The 18,768-nt window shown below is 43.9% G+C and overlaps 1 protein-coding gene across 2 annotated transcripts in view; it reads left to right on the top strand.

The window, feature by feature from the left end:
• znf827 (zinc finger protein 827) overlaps positions 1-18,431 on the top strand; it is an 81,801-nt gene extending 63,370 nt beyond the window's left edge. For both annotated transcript variants that reach the window (XM_085162460.1, XM_085162459.1), the window contains exons 12-14: positions 3,459-3,668; positions 4,668-4,845; positions 8,115-18,431. In XM_085162460.1, coding sequence (XP_085018586.1) covers positions 3,459-3,668; positions 4,668-4,845; positions 8,115-9,171 — 1,445 coding nt within the window. In that variant the 3' untranslated portion in view covers positions 9,172-18,431. The remainder of the gene's footprint in view (positions 1-3,458; positions 3,669-4,667; positions 4,846-8,114) is intronic.
• Positions 18,432-18,768: the final 337 nt, after the last annotated feature.

Genomic DNA, 18,768 nt, shown 5'->3' with positions numbered 1-18,768 from the left:
CTGTTTTTCCTAAACAGAAAAAGCTCACCCTCTGGCAAGGCTGAAATATTAGACTTTACTGTTTCAGCACCCTGCTCTGTCTCATTAGCTGTTGGAAGGCTAATGTTAGCTGTGTGTTAGCATACTGCTGCCACGTTACTCGCAGCTTTTTGAATGATTCACATTTCACCGTTTCCCTCCTTGTCTGCTCTCCTCGCGTCTTAGTCCCACCCACAAGAGGACGCAAGGAGACAAGGAGTCCAGGCAAAAAGCGTCCTTGAATCTGAACCTCATTTTTAAAGCGACTGGTTATGTGTGACATGTGGCAGAGATGCATGGCCTGCCCGCTTGTTACACTGTTACAGCCTACTGTTGGATAGCAGATGTCAGATGAGACTACCGGCGTTCAGGAAGAACTTTTATATTTCAACTTAACAGGAAATGTTGAGTTATTATTTTCTTATTATTTTGTATCTTAGGATGTTAATTGTATTTAATTTTAAAAAAAAAACACTTTTGGCTTCTGAATGGCAAAAAAATGACTTGAACTGATGAATTTCTTTTCAGCAGCAGAAAAAAGCTTCTCATAGATGCACTTAATGGATAAGGAGGAAGACTTAGTTGTAGAGTCCTCCTCATACCATGGGCCAGATTTACTAAAGAGGGGTGGGCGCTATACTCCTGTGGTTAGTTTTACGGGTGATTTACAGATGTTGCGCTCTAAATCAGTTGCGTCTTTTTTTGAATATCGAGCGCGAAACATGTCTTTTTCCGTCTTAAACGTTGGTGTAATTGGCAGTAAATCAGTTTTTGTGCATGACTTAAATATTCCCCTCCAGATATTATAGAAAGGAACTAAAAGAAATACAAATAAAATACGCACAATCTTGTTGCTGCGCTCTTTTTTTTTAAATACAGTCAGTATTTTTTTTTTCACACCTAAACCTAATTTGGTGTAAAACGTATAGGTGTTATCTGTGTCTCACGCCTCTGTAATATGTCATGGGTGCAAACAGTGCCACAGAGGATACATCTGCGCACCCTCAATCAGGCCTCCTCTCTTCGTTCCTGCCTCCTCTCAGTGCGTTCTAGGAAACGATTGATGCTTCAGAACGGCACACTAAGATGATTTCCAGGTCACATGTAGGAGGAGATGAGGAGTCACGTAAACTCGATGGAGAACTCTTTCCCGTATGGGCGGGACTTAACCGCACTCCGTGTCTTTTAATCTCCTTTCCGCTTGCTGTTGTTTCTGCGGGTTCTCAAACCTGTTCTGCAAAAGTACCCGATTCAGCTCCCGCAGAAAAAGAGATTTATGGAGTTATTTTCAAAATTACTCTCGCATGGAAGAGTGGGTGGTAGCTTACACATTGTGGCTCTTGGTCGCAGCTCAGAATATAAATACAGTGCGGTATTTGGACAGTGACACATTTTCTATTATTTTGGCGCTGCACTCCAACACATGGAGTTTAAATTTAAACAACGGGTGAGGTTAAAGAGCTCTCCCCCCCTTAGCAGCGCAGATAGGGCGAGCAGGGCAATCGTAGGGCTCCTCCTCTGCTCACCTTGTCTGTATGTGAACAACTTAAAGATAAAGTGCTCGGTAATAAGCATTTGAGTTGGATGGCGTATGTGCGTTTTGTGAACAGATATCAAATTTGAGAGAAATAAAAAGCATAATCACAGCAATATAAACTCTGCCACTGTTTAAATATTTATGGGCTGCTTTTGTGTAATAAAAGGAAATCACTATGGGCTGTTTTAAGCAAAAACATCTTAATGTAACCCTTGATAAAAACACATTTCAGAGGACAGAGGGAAAGACGAGCGGCAGAGCTGGGTTTCATGAACAAGCCTCCTCCAATCGACCTTCTTTGGACTTTTAAAGCTGCTGGTCTGAACCTCTGGTGGTCGATATGACTGTTTTTGTCTAAAACAGCTTTGTCCAGTTTATTGCTGACGTTGTGCTCCTCTGCTAGTGCTCCTTGTTTGCGTGTGTGTGTTTGCTCCTTATGTGTGGGTGGGAGGGTGGGATTGTCCGGCCCAGACAGCTGAGGGGTCTTTCAGAGGCCACGGCGGCCTTGTTTATCTGAGAAGGTTGGCCCTTATTGTGCCTGAGGGGGGGAAAATCAATAGGCCTCGGGTCCTTTTGGAGACGAGCCGGGTTTACGATGCCACTTTGGCCATCTTTTAAGTCTCTGAGCGTCTCTTGCCATTTATCTCAGCTTCGCACAAGATGGACACCAGTGGCAAACGCACAAACGGTGGCGGGAGGGGGTACGAGCGACTTCAACTGTAGAAACGTGCATCCCGCCTTCTTTCGTGAGGATGTTTTAATGATTTGTCAAAGGTCCTGCCCATTTTTGGTGAAGTGTCAAAACTTCAGGTGGTCGGAGAGGGTGGGCTCGGCAGCCTGTCAGATGGGTGGACACACCCAAGCGTGAGATGGCAGAGAGCTCACCGGGTGTTTGAGCCGACCCCCTCCGGTGAAGTTTGCAGTGAGTGGGGGGTGGCGGGGGCTTGTGTGGGTGGGATTTCATAAGAAGGGAGGAGTGAAAATTTGCCTCTTTATTTCTCTTATCATAAATGTTGCTGGACAGTCACAGAAAAGTTATTCTGTGAAAGAAAATTAAATATTTCTCAGTTTCTCAAAAGTGTGTTTTAAGGTCTAGTCTCAGTGGCTCAGGGCATTCCCTCCCCGCTTGCATCTTTCGCCATTAGCCTTTGGGATATTATAAGTGAAGGCCAGCAGATGATAAATACTGCAGCAAAGGAGACAGAGGCACGCTGTATTTAAAAGCTGCTGAGACCGTGCTGTGAATGACCCTGGTATATTTAGATTTGATTGAAGGCGCTTCGTCATCTTGTGATACCAGGCTGGGGGAGACGCATGTACGCTGCATGTGCACATTCCTGTACATTTTATGCTTTTGTGTGTGTGTGTGTGTGTGTGTGCGTGTGTGTGTACTAGGCTGTTATTAAAAAGGTAGGTCAACCATTTCAGGATCGGTGCAGGCTTTTCCTCCCTCCCTTTTTTTTTTTTTCTTTTCCTCTCCCTCCTGAGTGAATGCCCTTTGTTGAGCTGTGCCCTGAGATGCTCCCGCCATCTTAGCTCCTTTGGCCATGACCCGAGCTCCTCGCCCCTCCCTCCCTGCCGCCCCCTCCGCTCCTTATTCCCTCTCTCTTCCTACTGAATTGCAGACTTACAGACGGGGATCAATAAAAGCACACTGCATCTTGATTGGACTGGCAGCAGGGCCTCAGTCAGAGCTCAGGACCATCGAGCCTGCCTGTTTTCATTCTGTTTGTGTATGTGTCCACGTGCATAACAATGGGGATCTAGAAACCGATGATGTGTCGCTCACAGATTGTGTAGATTTTTATTTTCTCTTCACTGCCCCTGCAGTTTCTCTCCCCTGCTTATTAGATCCTACCAACAAACGTTTCTTTCTCTCTGTGCTCCGCCCTCCGGCGTCCAGGTCTGAACTCGAGAAGTCCCCTCAGCGAGACCAAGAGCACCTCATCCTCCCTCTCGGCCCTCAGCGACTCGCTCAACAGCTCAGAGGGCGGAGACCTCACCCACGGTAACGAAGAACTCAAGAGCCTGTTAGCCCCGCCCTCCTCCGCCGGCAGCCAGTCCAGCTCCGGAAGCCACTCGGGATCGGGAACCGAGGACAAGTCTGACAAAGGCAAGGGACTGTGGGAACTGTTGCACCCAAATACACTTTCAACGCCCCTGAAATCTCCACAAACTGAATTATTCATTTCTAAATGAGCAAGAATCAGACTTTAGGTGTTCTTAAAAAGTTGTTTAAAGTGACCAAACAAGCAAAACTGACATGTTTTTGAAACCTCGCTGGGGGGAAGTTGGTCAAACTGATCAACAAATCTCTTGGCTAAAAGGTTTGAGGGTACTCCTCTAATTGAGAAAGTGAGTATTAAAGAGATCCCGTCTCCATAATTACCCTTGTCTTTTGAAGATCTATTAAGACTAAATGCTTTGGTCAGGAAGGTGCACGCTGGGCGACGGACTCAAGAAGACGGGACAACGCCCCCAAACCGATTCTGTCCTTCAAAAATACACTCATTAATTCTCAACCAAGCACAGACAATGAGTACATACTAACTTAATTCACTTAATTGTATTCATATGTGGCCTCATCCAGGATGCTGTGAATTATTGTTTTTTTTCTTCCTTTTAATTGGATGCTCTGCAGATTTTATCCATGAAGGTTAGTTTACTCTACATGAGAGTCTGTGTACAAAAACCATGTCCTGTGCTCTGAAGTCTGTCTGTACTGTAGAACAGAAAGAGGTTTTTGTTACAGAGCGGTAAGGGGTCATTTTGTTGCAAGAACTGCAGGGTCATGTGTTTTTTTTTAAAGAGCTCGAGCCCTTTTTTGGACTCAGTCAGGATATTACAGCCCCTGCTGCATCTCCTTGGACCGTCCACTTTCACAATCTGTCTCTCGTGAGCCCCTTTGCTTGAACAGAAGTGCAGAGGAATTTTACTCCTGCAGCCTAAGAGGGCATTATTACACCTGACCTCTCCCTGTATCTGAACTCTCTCTCCCCTTAGCAGATGGGGAACCTCTGAGATTTCGTCCAAATGCAGATCAGCTTTCTACAAAAAAACAAACCCGGTCTTAATACTCACCTTTCTCCTCCTCCTCTTGCTCTCTCTCCAGGTTTCGAGTGCGTCTTCTGCAATTTTGTGTGCAAGACGCGCAGCATGTACGAGCGCCACCTCCAGATCCACCTCATCACACGAATGTTTGAGTGCGACGTTTGCCACAAGTTCCTCAAGACGCCCGAGCAGCTGCTGGAGCACAAGAAGTGCCACACCGTCCCCTCCGGAGGGCTCAAGTAAGGAAAGCAAGTACAGACAGAGGTTCCTAACTCCGCCCGTCCTTCCCCTCCCTTCCCCTCTCAATTCACTACACATAAAAATCACATACTGTATATACACACTTATTAGAGTACCTCGTGGGGTGTGCTTGTAATAGAACATTTCGTGGTAATGAAACCTGAAGCTTGCAGCTGGAAACAAAATGTAAATAAAAGCCACTGTCGCACACCTAACAGCGACTTATTATAAATGCAACATTTTTTTTAAAAATGCACAAGCATATATAAGCATTATTCATTTAAATAAGAGCTGATTGTAACCAACACGTTTTTTAATTTGAAGATTATTTGGGCCACATGCCTTTAATCGCTTAACCTCCTTTTTAATGGTTGTTATCTGCGGCCAGCAAATGAAATGATACTTGATTCAGTTTTTCTCGACAGCCTGTCTTGGCAAGTCCAACTTATTAGACAGCGGTCTGTGGGTCTGCAGTGGCTGTTGTGAACAGAAGGGAGAGTGGAAAGGAGATGGAAACGGGCTTCCCCTCAGGGTCTGTTGTTCCTCTGCCCACAGCTAACAGGCATGCCAAGGAAAAAATATCTTAGGAAACCTGCATTCCACAAAACTACTTTCCTCCCTCCTCAAAATAACAGACACATGGTGCACTCTGCTGTTGATTATATAAAATTTGTTGGCACACCCCTAAAAGATAATCAAGCGCGTTACAGGCACCCCATAATCACAAATGTCTAAATCACTCGCAGTCTGTTCAGTCTAAATGCATGCAGTGGAAAGAATGAACAGCCTTTAAATACCAGTGTGAACAAACACACATGCACACTGCATATGGTTCTGTTATTTTTAATGTATTCTGATCAAGCAGCCTTGTTTTTATTATGCTACAGTCACACTAGAGGAAAACGGCAGTCGGAGACCGCAGTGCAACCAAAAGTATTGCAACTGTGCGCAATCAATTTGAAGTTGTTACATTTTTAGAGACTAAGTCTGCAACCGCTTGTGGTCAGTTTTGTCTTCAAAGCAACTTTGGCACATCAAGATGGAGATAAAACTGCAATAGGCTGGAGTCAGTCGGCTATCCGTTTCAATCTAGCAATCAGTCAGCTAAATTGCAAATCTGTTGTCGTCTACATGCACAGAATTTCACGTTAACTACTTACGTTCACAGTCCAGCGAGAACCTCAGAAATATCTCAACAAATAGTGACGTTGTTGCCGCAGGACAACTATTTGACTACAAAGTGACATGGGTGCTCTGTGACTTCTGTGGCTTTTATAGGAATATAATGGAATGCAGTCTGGAATGCAGAATGCCAGTCTGCAACCAGTTGTGCTCATGGTTGCAGACTGACTCTGACTGATTGTAAGATGTTGGCAGTCTGTGTTGATAAACTAATCAGCAGCTATTTGTAAACCTTTACCAATCTGTCTGAGAGTCGCTGCACTCAGACCATGAGTGTTTTCAAACCGGTTGCCTCCCACTAGGAGACCTGTGCGATCAAAAGTGGTCACAGAGAGGCTGAGAGTTCTGCGCACTCAGCTGCCGAATGTGGAAAAATTCAGCGCAAACACCGGACAACCACCAACTTTTCCTCTAGTGTGACTGAGCCATTAGCACCGACTGTGTGTACAGCTCTCGTCTCCTCACGCTTCCCTCTCCATCACCATACTCCAGTCCCACAGGAGCCTTTGTTGTACTGTGACACATTCTTGTGACATTTCAGGCCTGTCAAGCTAACATAAAACTCATCTGCTGACCTCAGCACCCCCCCACAAACACACACACACACACACTGATAATGTACCAATGTACTTAAACACACCTTTAGCTTCGGCCACGTTAACGCCACACTGGATACAAGATTCAAGCTTCTGTATGCGTCTTAAAAAGTAAATGCAGATGTTTTGTGAAGATTCATTTCAAGCAACATGAGCCATGTTTTGTTTTTGTTCTCGAGTCTCTCACACAACTCCAGTCCCGTGCATGTGCAGAACCATCGAATATCATTATGAATACCGCCTCATCTTGCCACGAAAGACCTGTGTTGTACTTTTTTTTTGTTTTGTTTTTTGTAGTTTTTTTTCTGTTCAGCCATCAGTGAAGTTCTCAACATTGCTATAAATGTGTGGAAATGGTAGCATTTCACTGAATGAAAACAGGAAGCTGCTTAACAGAGTTGCACTGACTTTTGTCTGATCTGAAAATACGAATGCAAAAATGACACAAGAAGCCCCTTCATAGCTCGAGACCTGCACACGGCGTCTTTTAGTCGTTACCTCAACACGTTGCTGCTAGCTGTAGTGTGAGCGATTAAATGTAAAGGACTTCTTGTTTGTCTGGTGTACGTTTCTGAAGCCAGATTAATTTTTTATGGTACGGTATACAAATAATATAGACCTGGATAGAGGGTATTTTAAACGAGAAGAACAGAGCTCTTTTGATGTCTGCGTATTCAATTCGCTCCAGCTTGACTCGTATAGCTTACTGTTAACATCTGCATATGTGACCTTCTGCCAGACTCTTACTTTCTTTAAGCCACTTTTATATTTACTAATAAAAGCAGGCAGAATTAAACCAACTAGAAAAAAGTTAAAGAACCTTCGGGGAAAATTGCTTTTCGATTGCCTGCATTTTCTTACCCCCCCTCTTAGCCCAGATCAATATTTTATTTTTTTTCCACCCTTCCCTTCCCCCTCCCATCCTGTGTGCGCACACACATGTATGCACTCGAGCAATGTAAAGTGTTTCTGTATATGTAGGAGTGTGTAGAGAGGGAGAGAGGGCCTTGACCATTTCGAGGTTTTTCTGAGGTAATTCTGTTCTGCAGGGTTTGTGAAGCGCTTTGGGGCCCAGAGCAGATGAAAGGTGCTATTTAAATGTAAGTGCCACTCCATTCCTTCATTTCCCTTCATGTCCTACTGCTCCAATCTTTTTCTCCTGCCTGTCATCTCCCCTACCCCACACTCCCTCACCTTCCTCCTTTCCCTCCCCTCCCCTCCCCTCTCACACATGCATACCTGGTCACTTCAATTCTTTCACCATTAAACTTCCACACATACCACCACGTGCACACAGAACTGTACATTGCACACAATTTTCCTTTATCTGTCCTCCTCCTCTTCATCATTCTCGTGTTATTAAGTTTCAAGGTGTCTTACATGGCTGTGGACATACATGTTCCTTTCAGCTGTCTTTTGCTTTTGTGTGTTGTGTCCTCCCTCCCTGCCCCCCTTCCCTTCCTCCCTCCGTCCTTCCTTCCATTAACCAGGTGCCCTTTTTGCATCTACTCCACCAATCGTCCAGCGGCCATGGAGTGCCACCTTAAGACGCACTGTAAGATGGAGTACCGCTGCCGCATCTGCCAGGGACTGTGGCCCGACCAGGCCTCGCTGGAGGCCCACATGCGCAGGCACCGCCTGGGCAACCACTACAAGTGTGAGCAGTGTGGCTACTTGTCCAAGACGGCCAATAAGCTCATCGAGCACGTGCGCGTGCACACGGGTGAGCGGCCCTTCCACTGCGACCGCTGCTCTTATAGCTGCAAGCGCAAGGACAACCTCAACCTGCACAAGAAGCTGAAGCACGCGCCGCGCCAGACTTTCGGCTGCCAAGAGTGCCCTTTCACTACCACACACCCCTTCGTCTTCAGCCGCCACCTCAAGAAACACCAGAGCGGGGGAACGGGGGGGATGGATGGAGCCTTAGGGGGAGGAGGAGGCGGAGGAGAAGAAGAGGAGGAAGACGAGGAGGCGATAGGGGAGGAGCTGCCAATGGAGGAGACGTCACCGGGTGGCTCGTCGCTGCAGAAGAGCCAGGAGAACTTCCTGTTTGGCGGCGGCGGTGGTAGCAGCAGCGGAGGCAGCGGGAGCAACAGCCCTCTCATGAGCCTCACGGCATCTCAGGCGCTTCAGTCCGTCGCGCTGTCGCTCACGCTGGGCAAGTCCCAGCAGCTGGACCCCACCGGCCCCCGGCACGGTTTGGTTAACGCCAACGGCGTTGGCGGCGCCGCCCCAAGAAACCCCAGCGGAGCGAGCGTTGCCGGCGACGGCGGCAGCCCCTCCCTCTTCCTCCCTTCCTCCCGCCACATGTTGGAGCAGTACAGGAACTGCGACCGGGCCCACCTCATCCCCCTCACCACCCTGTTCACCCACAACAGCCGCTTCACATTCCACTCCCAGCTCCACTCCAGATGGCGGCCGGCCACGTCTCCTCTCCTCTTCTCCTCCAACTTGGCGTCCCCCTCCCGCTCTTCCCCCTCACCCTCCTCCCACAAACACTCCTTCCTGGCCTACCTGGGACTGATGGAGAGGGCCAAGACTGTCTGACCTCACCCGCCTCTCCTCCTCCTCCTCCCCCGCTTCCTCCTCCTTCCCCTTCCTGCTCTTTCCCCTCACTCCTCGGACAGTGGTGTGAATGACACTTGACCACTGCGGCGGGAGCAACCCTTTTTTCCAATCAGACCAGCAGAATAAGCTGGACCAGAGAAAAAAAAAAGAAAAAAATAACATTTATAAGAGAAAAAGGCTGTACATGCTAAAATGCATTTATATATAAAAAAAGCTGCTTTTCTTATCAGTTCTATCGATTGAATTATTACTACTTCAGCATCAATTACTACTCTCTTTACCTGTTTTTTTTTTTTTTTTTTAATATTTTGTTTTTGTTTGTTGTTTTTTTCCCCCTGTTTTTAGGCATCTGAATGACCTGGACCCAGCTGCATTACCTGACGGAACTAACGTCTCTCACTTTTATAGCTAATTTTTCATTAGTCGTTTCGAGGAGACAAAAAGACGAAAAACAAAACTCGCAAGTGCTACAATGTTAGTGCATTTTTGTCTATCGCTATTATGCATCGGAATAGCATGCCTGTTTCTGTGTTTCAAACTAGCTTTGACGTCATTAGGAAGCGAAATTCGAGATATCCTTGAAGTGTTAGCGGTGCAATTGTGGACAGAACCAATGAAACGGAATGCTTTTCAAAAGCAACGCCTCAAACCACGCACTTACTTATTTATCAATCTTGTACATAGTTTTATAGCCCCCCCCCCCCTTCCCATCTTTTGTTTTTTTTGTTTGTTTGTTTTTTTTTACTTTTATTATTATTATTTTTTTAAATTTCTGTTGTTTTCTTTTTGTTGTATAATGGTGAAACGGTATTGTGCGTAGCTGCTGGCTGATATCGATTCCATCTCAGAGTTAGTAGTTATTTCTAAGCTTAGAAAAAAATATATGTAAGCTGTGACGATGTAAATATGGAAAATCCGACCTGTCATCAATCAATCTAAATATGAAATATTGCAGGAAAAAAAAGTTACAAACATCCGTTTGTCTCTCCTGAGACGGGATCGATGTCAGAGCAGCGTCACATGCAGAACTGTGTATCACGCACCTATACTTAGAAGAGATATGAGATAACTGTTTTGTGGAGGTGACCCGCTCTTGGGTTTAGCGAGCTAGCCCACAGCAGGCGTCACCGCAGGCCGATTCAATGGTGCTTTTTGGAGCTTTTGTAATTTTTTTGTGTACAAAAAAAAAAGGAAGAAAAAAAACTGTTCCAAAATGACTTGAATGAATGTATTTTTGTTTATGTACATGGAGAGAAAAAAAGGCGATACAGAAGTGTGAACAGTCAAGAGACGTCTTCAGTGCTGGTAAAGGCGGGGAAAGTTAGTGTTTGGTGGCCTTTCTGTGTCCTCGTTTATTTTTATTTTCATTTTTTTGTCCTTTATTTTCTTTATTTTATTTTTAACTGAGCCTTTTACATCATAATAAATCTTTTCTACTAGCGTTCATAGAGGACTCGTGACGAGGCAAAGCTCCTGTAGGTGCCACGATGAAGCCACGCCGGGCCTCTGTTAGGCCGGCAGACACGGTACTGCTTTTAGTCCCCCCGCCTCCTTCCCTCGTGTCAACCTTTTGAGTTTTAATTGCACTTACTTTAGTTACACTTCAAGCCAAAAGCACTTAAACCTTTTATTTTACACCCCCCCCCCCTTTTTTTTTTAAGTGCAAACTTAGATCCACCAAGTTAGCATAATGTGAAGTAGGCAGTAGTTGCTGGAAATGACTCAATCAACACCCCTTAGTTTCACATTTAGACGTTTCTGGCGGTGCAAAAGGGTCTGCCTCTGTGAAATCAGAGAAAGCAAATGAATACAAATTGCATGAATTAGACAGTAGAGGTCAAGCTCCCCCTGGGAACTAAAGGTCCCAGGCTAAATTGTGATAGCCAATTTTGCACAGTGCTGCACTTTTTGATTATGAGACTATGTATTTATCCGCGAGAATGCTCGAAAACAAGTCTTTTTTTTGTTTGTTTTTTTTGCAAAATGGAGCGGCACAAAAAAGAGCTTTACCCGTCATCGATCGCGTTTGTGTTTCCTAAGTGGTCTTTAAGCCAAAATCCCTTATTTGTAAAGGGGTTGTTTTCCCTTATTATTTCCATGTGTCTGTTTTTACTTGTGCATTTTCTTTTTTAAAAAATGAAATATTGTTGCATGTTTATTTTGGGGTTTTTTACTTCACTTATGTAAGGTTAAAAAAAAAAAAGAAGAAGAACGCATCGATTGGACAGAGAACGTAAATCGTCAAGACCAAATTGTAACTCGTCGCAGGACGTGATGTTAGGATGGAATCCGTCACGTCCTGCTCTGGAGTGATGCCTCGATTGTCTCCCCCCCTTCTTCCTCTTCTTTTTTAAATTCCCGTTTGTTCCTTTTTGTTCTGTCGACGTCTGGCATGCTGTCTCTGGAGTAAAGGGAGCATCTCTCCAGCACACACACACACACACACTTTCCTTGTACTATCTATGTTATCTTTTATACTCTAGTGCCACTTGGTGGAAGGAAACCACCTGAGACTTCTGAGAATGAGTCAAACTAATTGTCAGGGTCCAATAGAGGGGAAAAAAACAGAGATAAATAATAAAAGAAAAAAGAATGTGTCTCCTCTTGACACCTTTTTAAAATGTCTGCCTTTTTAATACAGCGTAATCATGAATGGCTGCACTTCTTTACGTCCTCCCCCCTCCCTGTCTTCCCCCTTTAGTTTGAGTGTAATGTTTAAAAAGGCAACAGGGCTCTCTCCTTTTGAAACCCAGTACTCTTAAGCACTTATTCTCTTTATTTTGCCCAACTGTAAGCAGCACAGTGACCTTTTTTTCTTTTTTTTTAATGCTTGACTACCTTTTTGAGCACTTCGGAGTATGCATGACATTGTCCTCTAGTTCTTTAGCACTTAATTGTGTTTCAAACTAACTCCCCCTCGGTTGCATTTAGTTAGCATCACACTGCACTGTCTGCAATCAGTTAGCTTTAAGTTTGGCTGTATTTTATGATTAGAAAAGGCTCAACTATCTTAACTTTTGGCACTCGGTAAAGATTGGTATGTGCTGTACAAAGCTTTTTTTTTTTTTATTACTCCATTGTTAAGGCTGTACAGGGTTGTGATGATAACTGGTAAATAGATCATTTGTACTTTTTTTTTTTTTTTTTTTTTTTTTGGTTTTGTATTTGTTTTTCTTTGTTTGGCATTATTTTATGTTCAACTTGCCAGATCTAAATGTAACAGGATTTGAAAGTAAAGCTTACATCAGATATTATGTCGGCTGTCTTGTCTTTTTCTTGCGATATTGTCGGATTTCGACGCTCACTTAACCGCACAAAACATCTTCACAGATGTAGGTTTTGGGGGCTTTTTTCCCAATCAGAGACGATGACCAAGACTTTTGGCTGATTTCCCCAAGGTTGTCACCACAGCGAACCAATGTTGCGTGTTTGATTTGGTGACACTAGATGTCCTCCCATTTGTGTGGGCTTGATACCCAAGACTAGAGTTGGATTAGCTTGTGACCCAACGTTTTTCATACACCACTTTGCATTCAATCATTAGTTATTATTCATCTCTGGCTCTCTTCCACAGTGTCTCTTTCCGTTTCCTCTCCCCGATGGCGCTTCTTCCTGTTAAAAGGGAGTTTTTCCTTCCCACTGTCGCCAAGTGCTTGTAGCAGGGTCATCTCATTGTTGTTTTCTCTGTTATTACAAGCTCTTAGCTTACAATATAAAACACCTTTGAGGTGACGTGTGGTGATTTGGCACTACATAAATAAAATTGACTTGAATGTGTGTCTCCAAAAAAAAATCAAACAAGGGGAACCTTTTGCTTGTGAGGCAGATGTGTTAAACAGTACAGTTCAGAGCCATGCCAACAAATTATAAACAGGTTTCAAAATTGTCTAGAAACTGCGAAAAAAAAAATTAAATTGAAGAAGACGTTAATACAGGCAGATATAATCCATCTATGTTTTTTCCAGTTACCCTATTTAAATTTGCAGGTGGGCTGGAGCCTGTCCAAGCTGTCACGGGCCGAGCATACACCCTGGACAGGTTGCCAATTTATCACAGTGGTAACCGAAAGAAATGAGAGAGCCCATTTACTCACACATGCATACCTACGGAGCATCCAGAAAGCATTCAGAGCGCTTCACTAGTTCCACAATTTGTCATGTTACAGCCTTATTCCAGAATGGATCAAATTCATTTGACACCTCATCGTTTTCCACACAATAACCCATCATGACAAAATAAAAAGCCTTTGCTTGCAATTCTTTCAAATGTATTAATACAAAACAAAAATAGAACACGTACATAAATATTCACAGCCTTTGCTCAACGCTTTGTTGAAGTGCCTTTGGCAGCAATTACAACCTCAGGTCTTTTTGAGTGTGATGCTACAAGCTTGGCAGAACCTCCATCAGGTTGGATGGGGACCACTAGTGCACAGCTATTTTCAGATCTCTCCAGAGATGTTCAAGCATGTTCAAGTCTGGGCTCTGGCAGGCCACTCAAGGACGTTCACATAGTGGTCCCAAAGCCACTGCTTTGTTATCTTGGCGATGCGCTCAGCATCGTTATCCTCTTGGAAGAGGAACCTTCGCACCAGTCCAAGGTCCAGCGCACTCGGAAGCAAGTTATCATCCATGTACATTGCTGCACTCATCGTTCCCTCAACCCCTCAGTTTCTGCTGCTGAATAACATCTCAGCATGATGCTGCTACCACCATACTTCACTGTAGGGATGGGATTGGTCAGGTGATGAGTGATGCCTGGTTTTCTACAGACATGACACTGGGCAAAGACTTCTTTGTTTCGTCACACCAGAGGATCTAGTTTCTCGTGGTCCAAGTCCTTCAGGTGCCCTTTGGCAAACTCCAGGTGGGCTGTCATGTGCCTTTTAGGTGTTGTTCTTGATATCCTCCCTGAATAAGGCCCAAATAAGGTACCCCAATCGGGCAGCCAGCTCTTTCTGTACCCTTCCCTAGATCTATGCCTCGATACAATCCTGTCTCTGAGGTCTACAGACAGTTCCTTGGACTTCATGGTTTGTTTTGTGCTCTGACATTCACTGTAGACTATGGGACCTTTTTATAGCCAGGTGTGCACCTTTCCAAATCATGTCTAATCAACTGAATTTATCACAGGTGGACTCCAATTTAAGCTGTAGGAACTTCAGTGGAAACAGGATGAATCTGAGTGTCATGGCAAAGGCTGTGAACACTTCTGTACATGTTGTATTTTTGTTTTTTATTTTTAATAACTTTGCAAGAATTTCAAGCACACCTTTTCCACTTTGTCATCACGAGGTTTTTGTCTGGAAAAAAGATTGGGGTATAAAATGAATTGAATCCATTTTGGAATAAGGCTCAGATTCAAACCCAGGACTTCCTTGCTGTGAGGAGATCCGAATTACCACTGTGCCATCCCATTTAAACCATATATTTAATTTTGAATAGCATAAAAATAACACAGACTTTGTTTCTGTGTGTGTGTGTGTCACTTCAAATTTCACAGCAACAGTATTTCTAAAAGGGGAAAAAAGATTGGGAGAAGATTACCACAGTGCTGCATTACTTCATCTTTTGGCTCATTTGGGAAGAGAATGATTGCTGTAGTTCTGAAAAGGAAATGTTTTTCCCCTTTTAGCTTAATTTTTTTTATTTATTTTTAATAAAGAACAAAACCAAGTGATAAAATTCAAACCGACAGCAAACTGCTCCTTAAAGTTCTTCAAAACGTTTTCTTCAGGGAGAAAAAAAATCCATCAAAGATATATTTAATGAAACGAATCCTTTGTGTTCATGCAAAAGAAACTCTGTGGTTTTGAACTAAATTAATCTGAATGGCTTTCTCGTGTCCTCTGTGTAACATTTGGTTTTCCCATTCTTGTCCAATTTAGGATTTTAGCCTCCCAACAGTTTGGCATGTCATTTGTGGTATTTTTGTGTTATGTGAGTGGGTAGCTGGATTTTATACAGGTGACAGGTGTGGAACGGACACCTGTCAGCCTACACTGTGGAACAATCCTGCTGCAATATGTACTTGATGTGATTTGGCATCATCTTGCTGAAATAAGCAGCGCCTTCCCGAAAAAGACGTCATCCGGATGGCAGCGTATGTTGCCAGATGTTACCAGATGTTGCCCATGTCGTGGGCACTAATTCAGTAATTCTCTGAACCATCACTGATGCTGACGTGTGAACTCTGTTCCCGACCAGCTGGTCTCTCTCCTGTTAGGGCCGGGGGACACACGGCCCGCGGTTTCCGGAGAGACTTGAGGCTCAGAGAAGTGGAGGATCTGGATCTAGTCAGTTTTTTTATTTAGTCTTTGCATGTCAGTGTTTTAGATTGCATTTGTGGATGCAGGGACACACTGTGTTCACTGATAATGGCTTTCTGAAGTGTTCTCAAGCTCACAACGGATACATTTCTGTCTTCAATGCACCCCCCCCCCCCCCCCCCCCCCCCCGGGCCTGAAGATCTTGGCTATTCAGCACTGCTTTCTATTCTTGTCTCTGTTTTCTTCCAGTTTTCTGAATCATTAAATGACATTATGTACCACAGATGATGAGATCCACAAATCCTTTTCAAATTTTAGGCCGAAAAGTATATTTTTTCGTGTGGTGAACCCCTGCCTGTTTTTATTTGTGAATTACTCGGCCTCTCAGGGATGCTCTTTTGTTGTCCCAACTTTTTTTTTGAAAGATGTTATCGAATTCAAAGTGAGAACATATTTTTCAGTGGATGAAATTTCTCCATTTCAACATTTGCTGTTATCTTTGACCATTTTCATTTAAATAGAGGTGTCACATGACTTCCATTCTGCGTTTATTTTCATTTTATACAGCAGAAGGTAGTAAGTGAAGTGGACTTGAGATGAGTTTGCTGAATTACAACATGACAAAGGCAGAATAATTAATCACTGTGCCCACGGTAGAGGTCATTTCAATACATTGTCATGTTCAAGAAGCTAGTTTGAGATGATGTGAGCTGTGTGACATGGTGTGTTGTCCTGCTGGAAGCTGCCATCAGAAAATAAGCACAGTGTGGTCATAAAAGGATGGAGATGGCAGCAAAAACATTCAGGAAGGCTGTGCTGTTTAAATGTTGCTCAGTTGGTACTAAGGAGCCAAGAAAATGGACTATATTGCCAAAAGTATTCACTCATCTGCATTCACACATGTGAAATTGAGTGACATCCCATTCCTAATCAATAGGGTTTAATATGATGTCTCCTCACCCTTTGCAGCTATAACAACTTCGAGTCTTCTAGGAAGACGTTCCACAAGGTTTAGGAGTGTGTTTATGGGTATGTTTGACCGTTCTTTCACAATTGCACTAATGTTGGACCTGAAGGCCTGCCTCACAGTCTCACCTCTTATTCATCCCAAAGAGAAGAGGGGTTGAGGTCAGGACTCTGTGCGGACAGTCAAGTTCTTCCACACCAAACTTGCTCATCCATGACTTTATGGTCCTTGCTTTGTGCACTGGTGCACTGTCATGTTGGAACAGGAAGCACTTTTCCCCAAACTGCTCCCACAAAGGTTGGAGCATGAAATTATCCAAAATATCTTGGTATGCTGAAGCATGAAGAGCTCCTTTCACTGGAGCCAAAGGGGCCGAGCCCAGCTCCTGAAAAAAATCCCCACACAATAATTCCCCCTCCACCAAACTTTACACCCATCAGATGCAGTCAGGCAAGTACCGTTCTCCTGGAAACAACCAAACCCAGACTGGCCATTGGATTGCCAGACAGAGAAGCGTGATTTATTACTCCACAGAGCATGTCTCCACTGCTCTAGAGTCCAGTGGTGGCGTGCTTTACACCTCTGCATTCGACACTTGGATGCAGTTGTTTGTCCATGGAAGCCCATTCCATGCACTGTTCCGACCCTACCATCTGAAAATTGCTGGAGAAACTGAGACTCATCGGATCAGGCGACATATTCCAAGCTTCTGTTGTCCAGTTTTGGCGAGCTTGCGTGAACTGTCGCCTCAGTTTCCTGTTCTTACCTGACAGGAGTGACACCCGGAGTGGTCTTCTGCTGCTGTCGCCCATCTGCTTCCAGTTGTACATTCAGAGATGCTCTTCTGTAAACCTTTGCTGTAATAAATGGTTATTTGAGTTACTTTCCCCTCCCATTAACTAAAAGTAGGCTGATTATTCTTCTGTGACCTCCAGAGAGAACTCCAGCTCACTGGTTATTTTCTCTTTCCAACCATAGAGAAGGAAAATCCCAGCTGTTTCTGAAATGCAAGCAACCACGCCAAGTAATTTAAATCACCTTTCTTCCCCATTCTGATGCTCAGTTCAAACTTCAGCAGGTCATATTGACCATTGTCTACATGACGAGCTGCTGCCATGTGTTTGGCCGATTAGAAATGTGCAGTAATAAGCATACATACCTAATGAAGTGTGTGCGTCAGCTTACAAAGAGTGTGATTCTAAATGTGACGAGGCTGTCATCTTAACAGTTCAGGGTGAAAAAGATGAAAATGAGTGACTGAAAAACGAAATACTTAAATTGAAACATTTACATTTGTAACTGAGCAAACACAATCTGCTAATGAAAGCTGTGTTCTGTGCATGATGGGAAAGAACAGAACAGCCACTAAATGAAGCTTGCAGTGAGATTGTTTTTCTCAGCAACAACAAACCAAGCCCTAATTCCTCCATCGCCATCTTGATTATGAACGCAAGCGCTGTGGTGGCTATTCAGTAATGCTGCGACAAATGTAAATAAGAAGAAGATGAAATAAGAAGTGAGAAAGATTACAAGTTTGTCTCAGACCCACAGGAGCAGAAATCATGAGCAGCGAGTTAAGGAGAAGCACCGATCATCTTTGAGGGACGTGGCATTCTCGAAATTTATAACAGCGCCATGCCATCGTAATAATAAGGAATAGGATCTGTCATGGGGTCTAGCTGGTGTTTTTATTAGACCGATGGGAAGTCTCTGCGCCTCTCCTTTCTGTGTTGTAGTAATGAAAGTTACAGCACGTTCTCTCCCAGCCAAAGGTTGGCCCTGCCTAATGAAAACAGATGAAGCAGAGATAAAGTGTTTGCCGACATTAAGGGACTCATTTATCACCGTTAGCCCCCGAGCTATAGAACACCTTGGTCTGGAGCTCTCCTTTAACAGGCCCTGCCTCACAGCACCCCGGTGGCACACTGCAGCCTTCCAGGCGCATGCACACCTCCATCTTTACCTCTCTTTTCCCCTTCATTCTTTGTGCTTTACACAGATATATATATATATATATATATATATATATATATATATATATATATATATATATATATATATATATATATTTATATTTATATAGGTGTTGGGTTTTTTTTACTTCTGTGCAAATACACATGGTTTATATAGGTTTTATAAGCCAAAAAAGAGAGTTTTTATGGAAACTATATCAAATCTAAAGGATTTGGGAGTCCTTGCGGGACCTTCATAGCCGCTCCCCTCCCAATGTTGACCCTTTGTGGGTTCAACAGCCATCCGGAGCCGAATCGCCTCTGCTGAGGGGAGGTAGGGGGTCATGTTCTCATCTTAGCTGCTCATCTTGCCTGTGTATTAATGAATC

Source organism: Neolamprologus multifasciatus, chromosome 6 (assembly GCF_963576455.1).
Source record: "Neolamprologus multifasciatus chromosome 6, fNeoMul1.2, whole genome shotgun sequence".
In the NCBI taxonomy this organism is placed as follows: domain Eukaryota; kingdom Metazoa; phylum Chordata; class Actinopteri; order Cichliformes; family Cichlidae; genus Neolamprologus; species Neolamprologus multifasciatus.
Note: the sequence above shows the minus strand (reverse complement) of the source record. Positions and strands in the feature narration are given on the sequence as shown.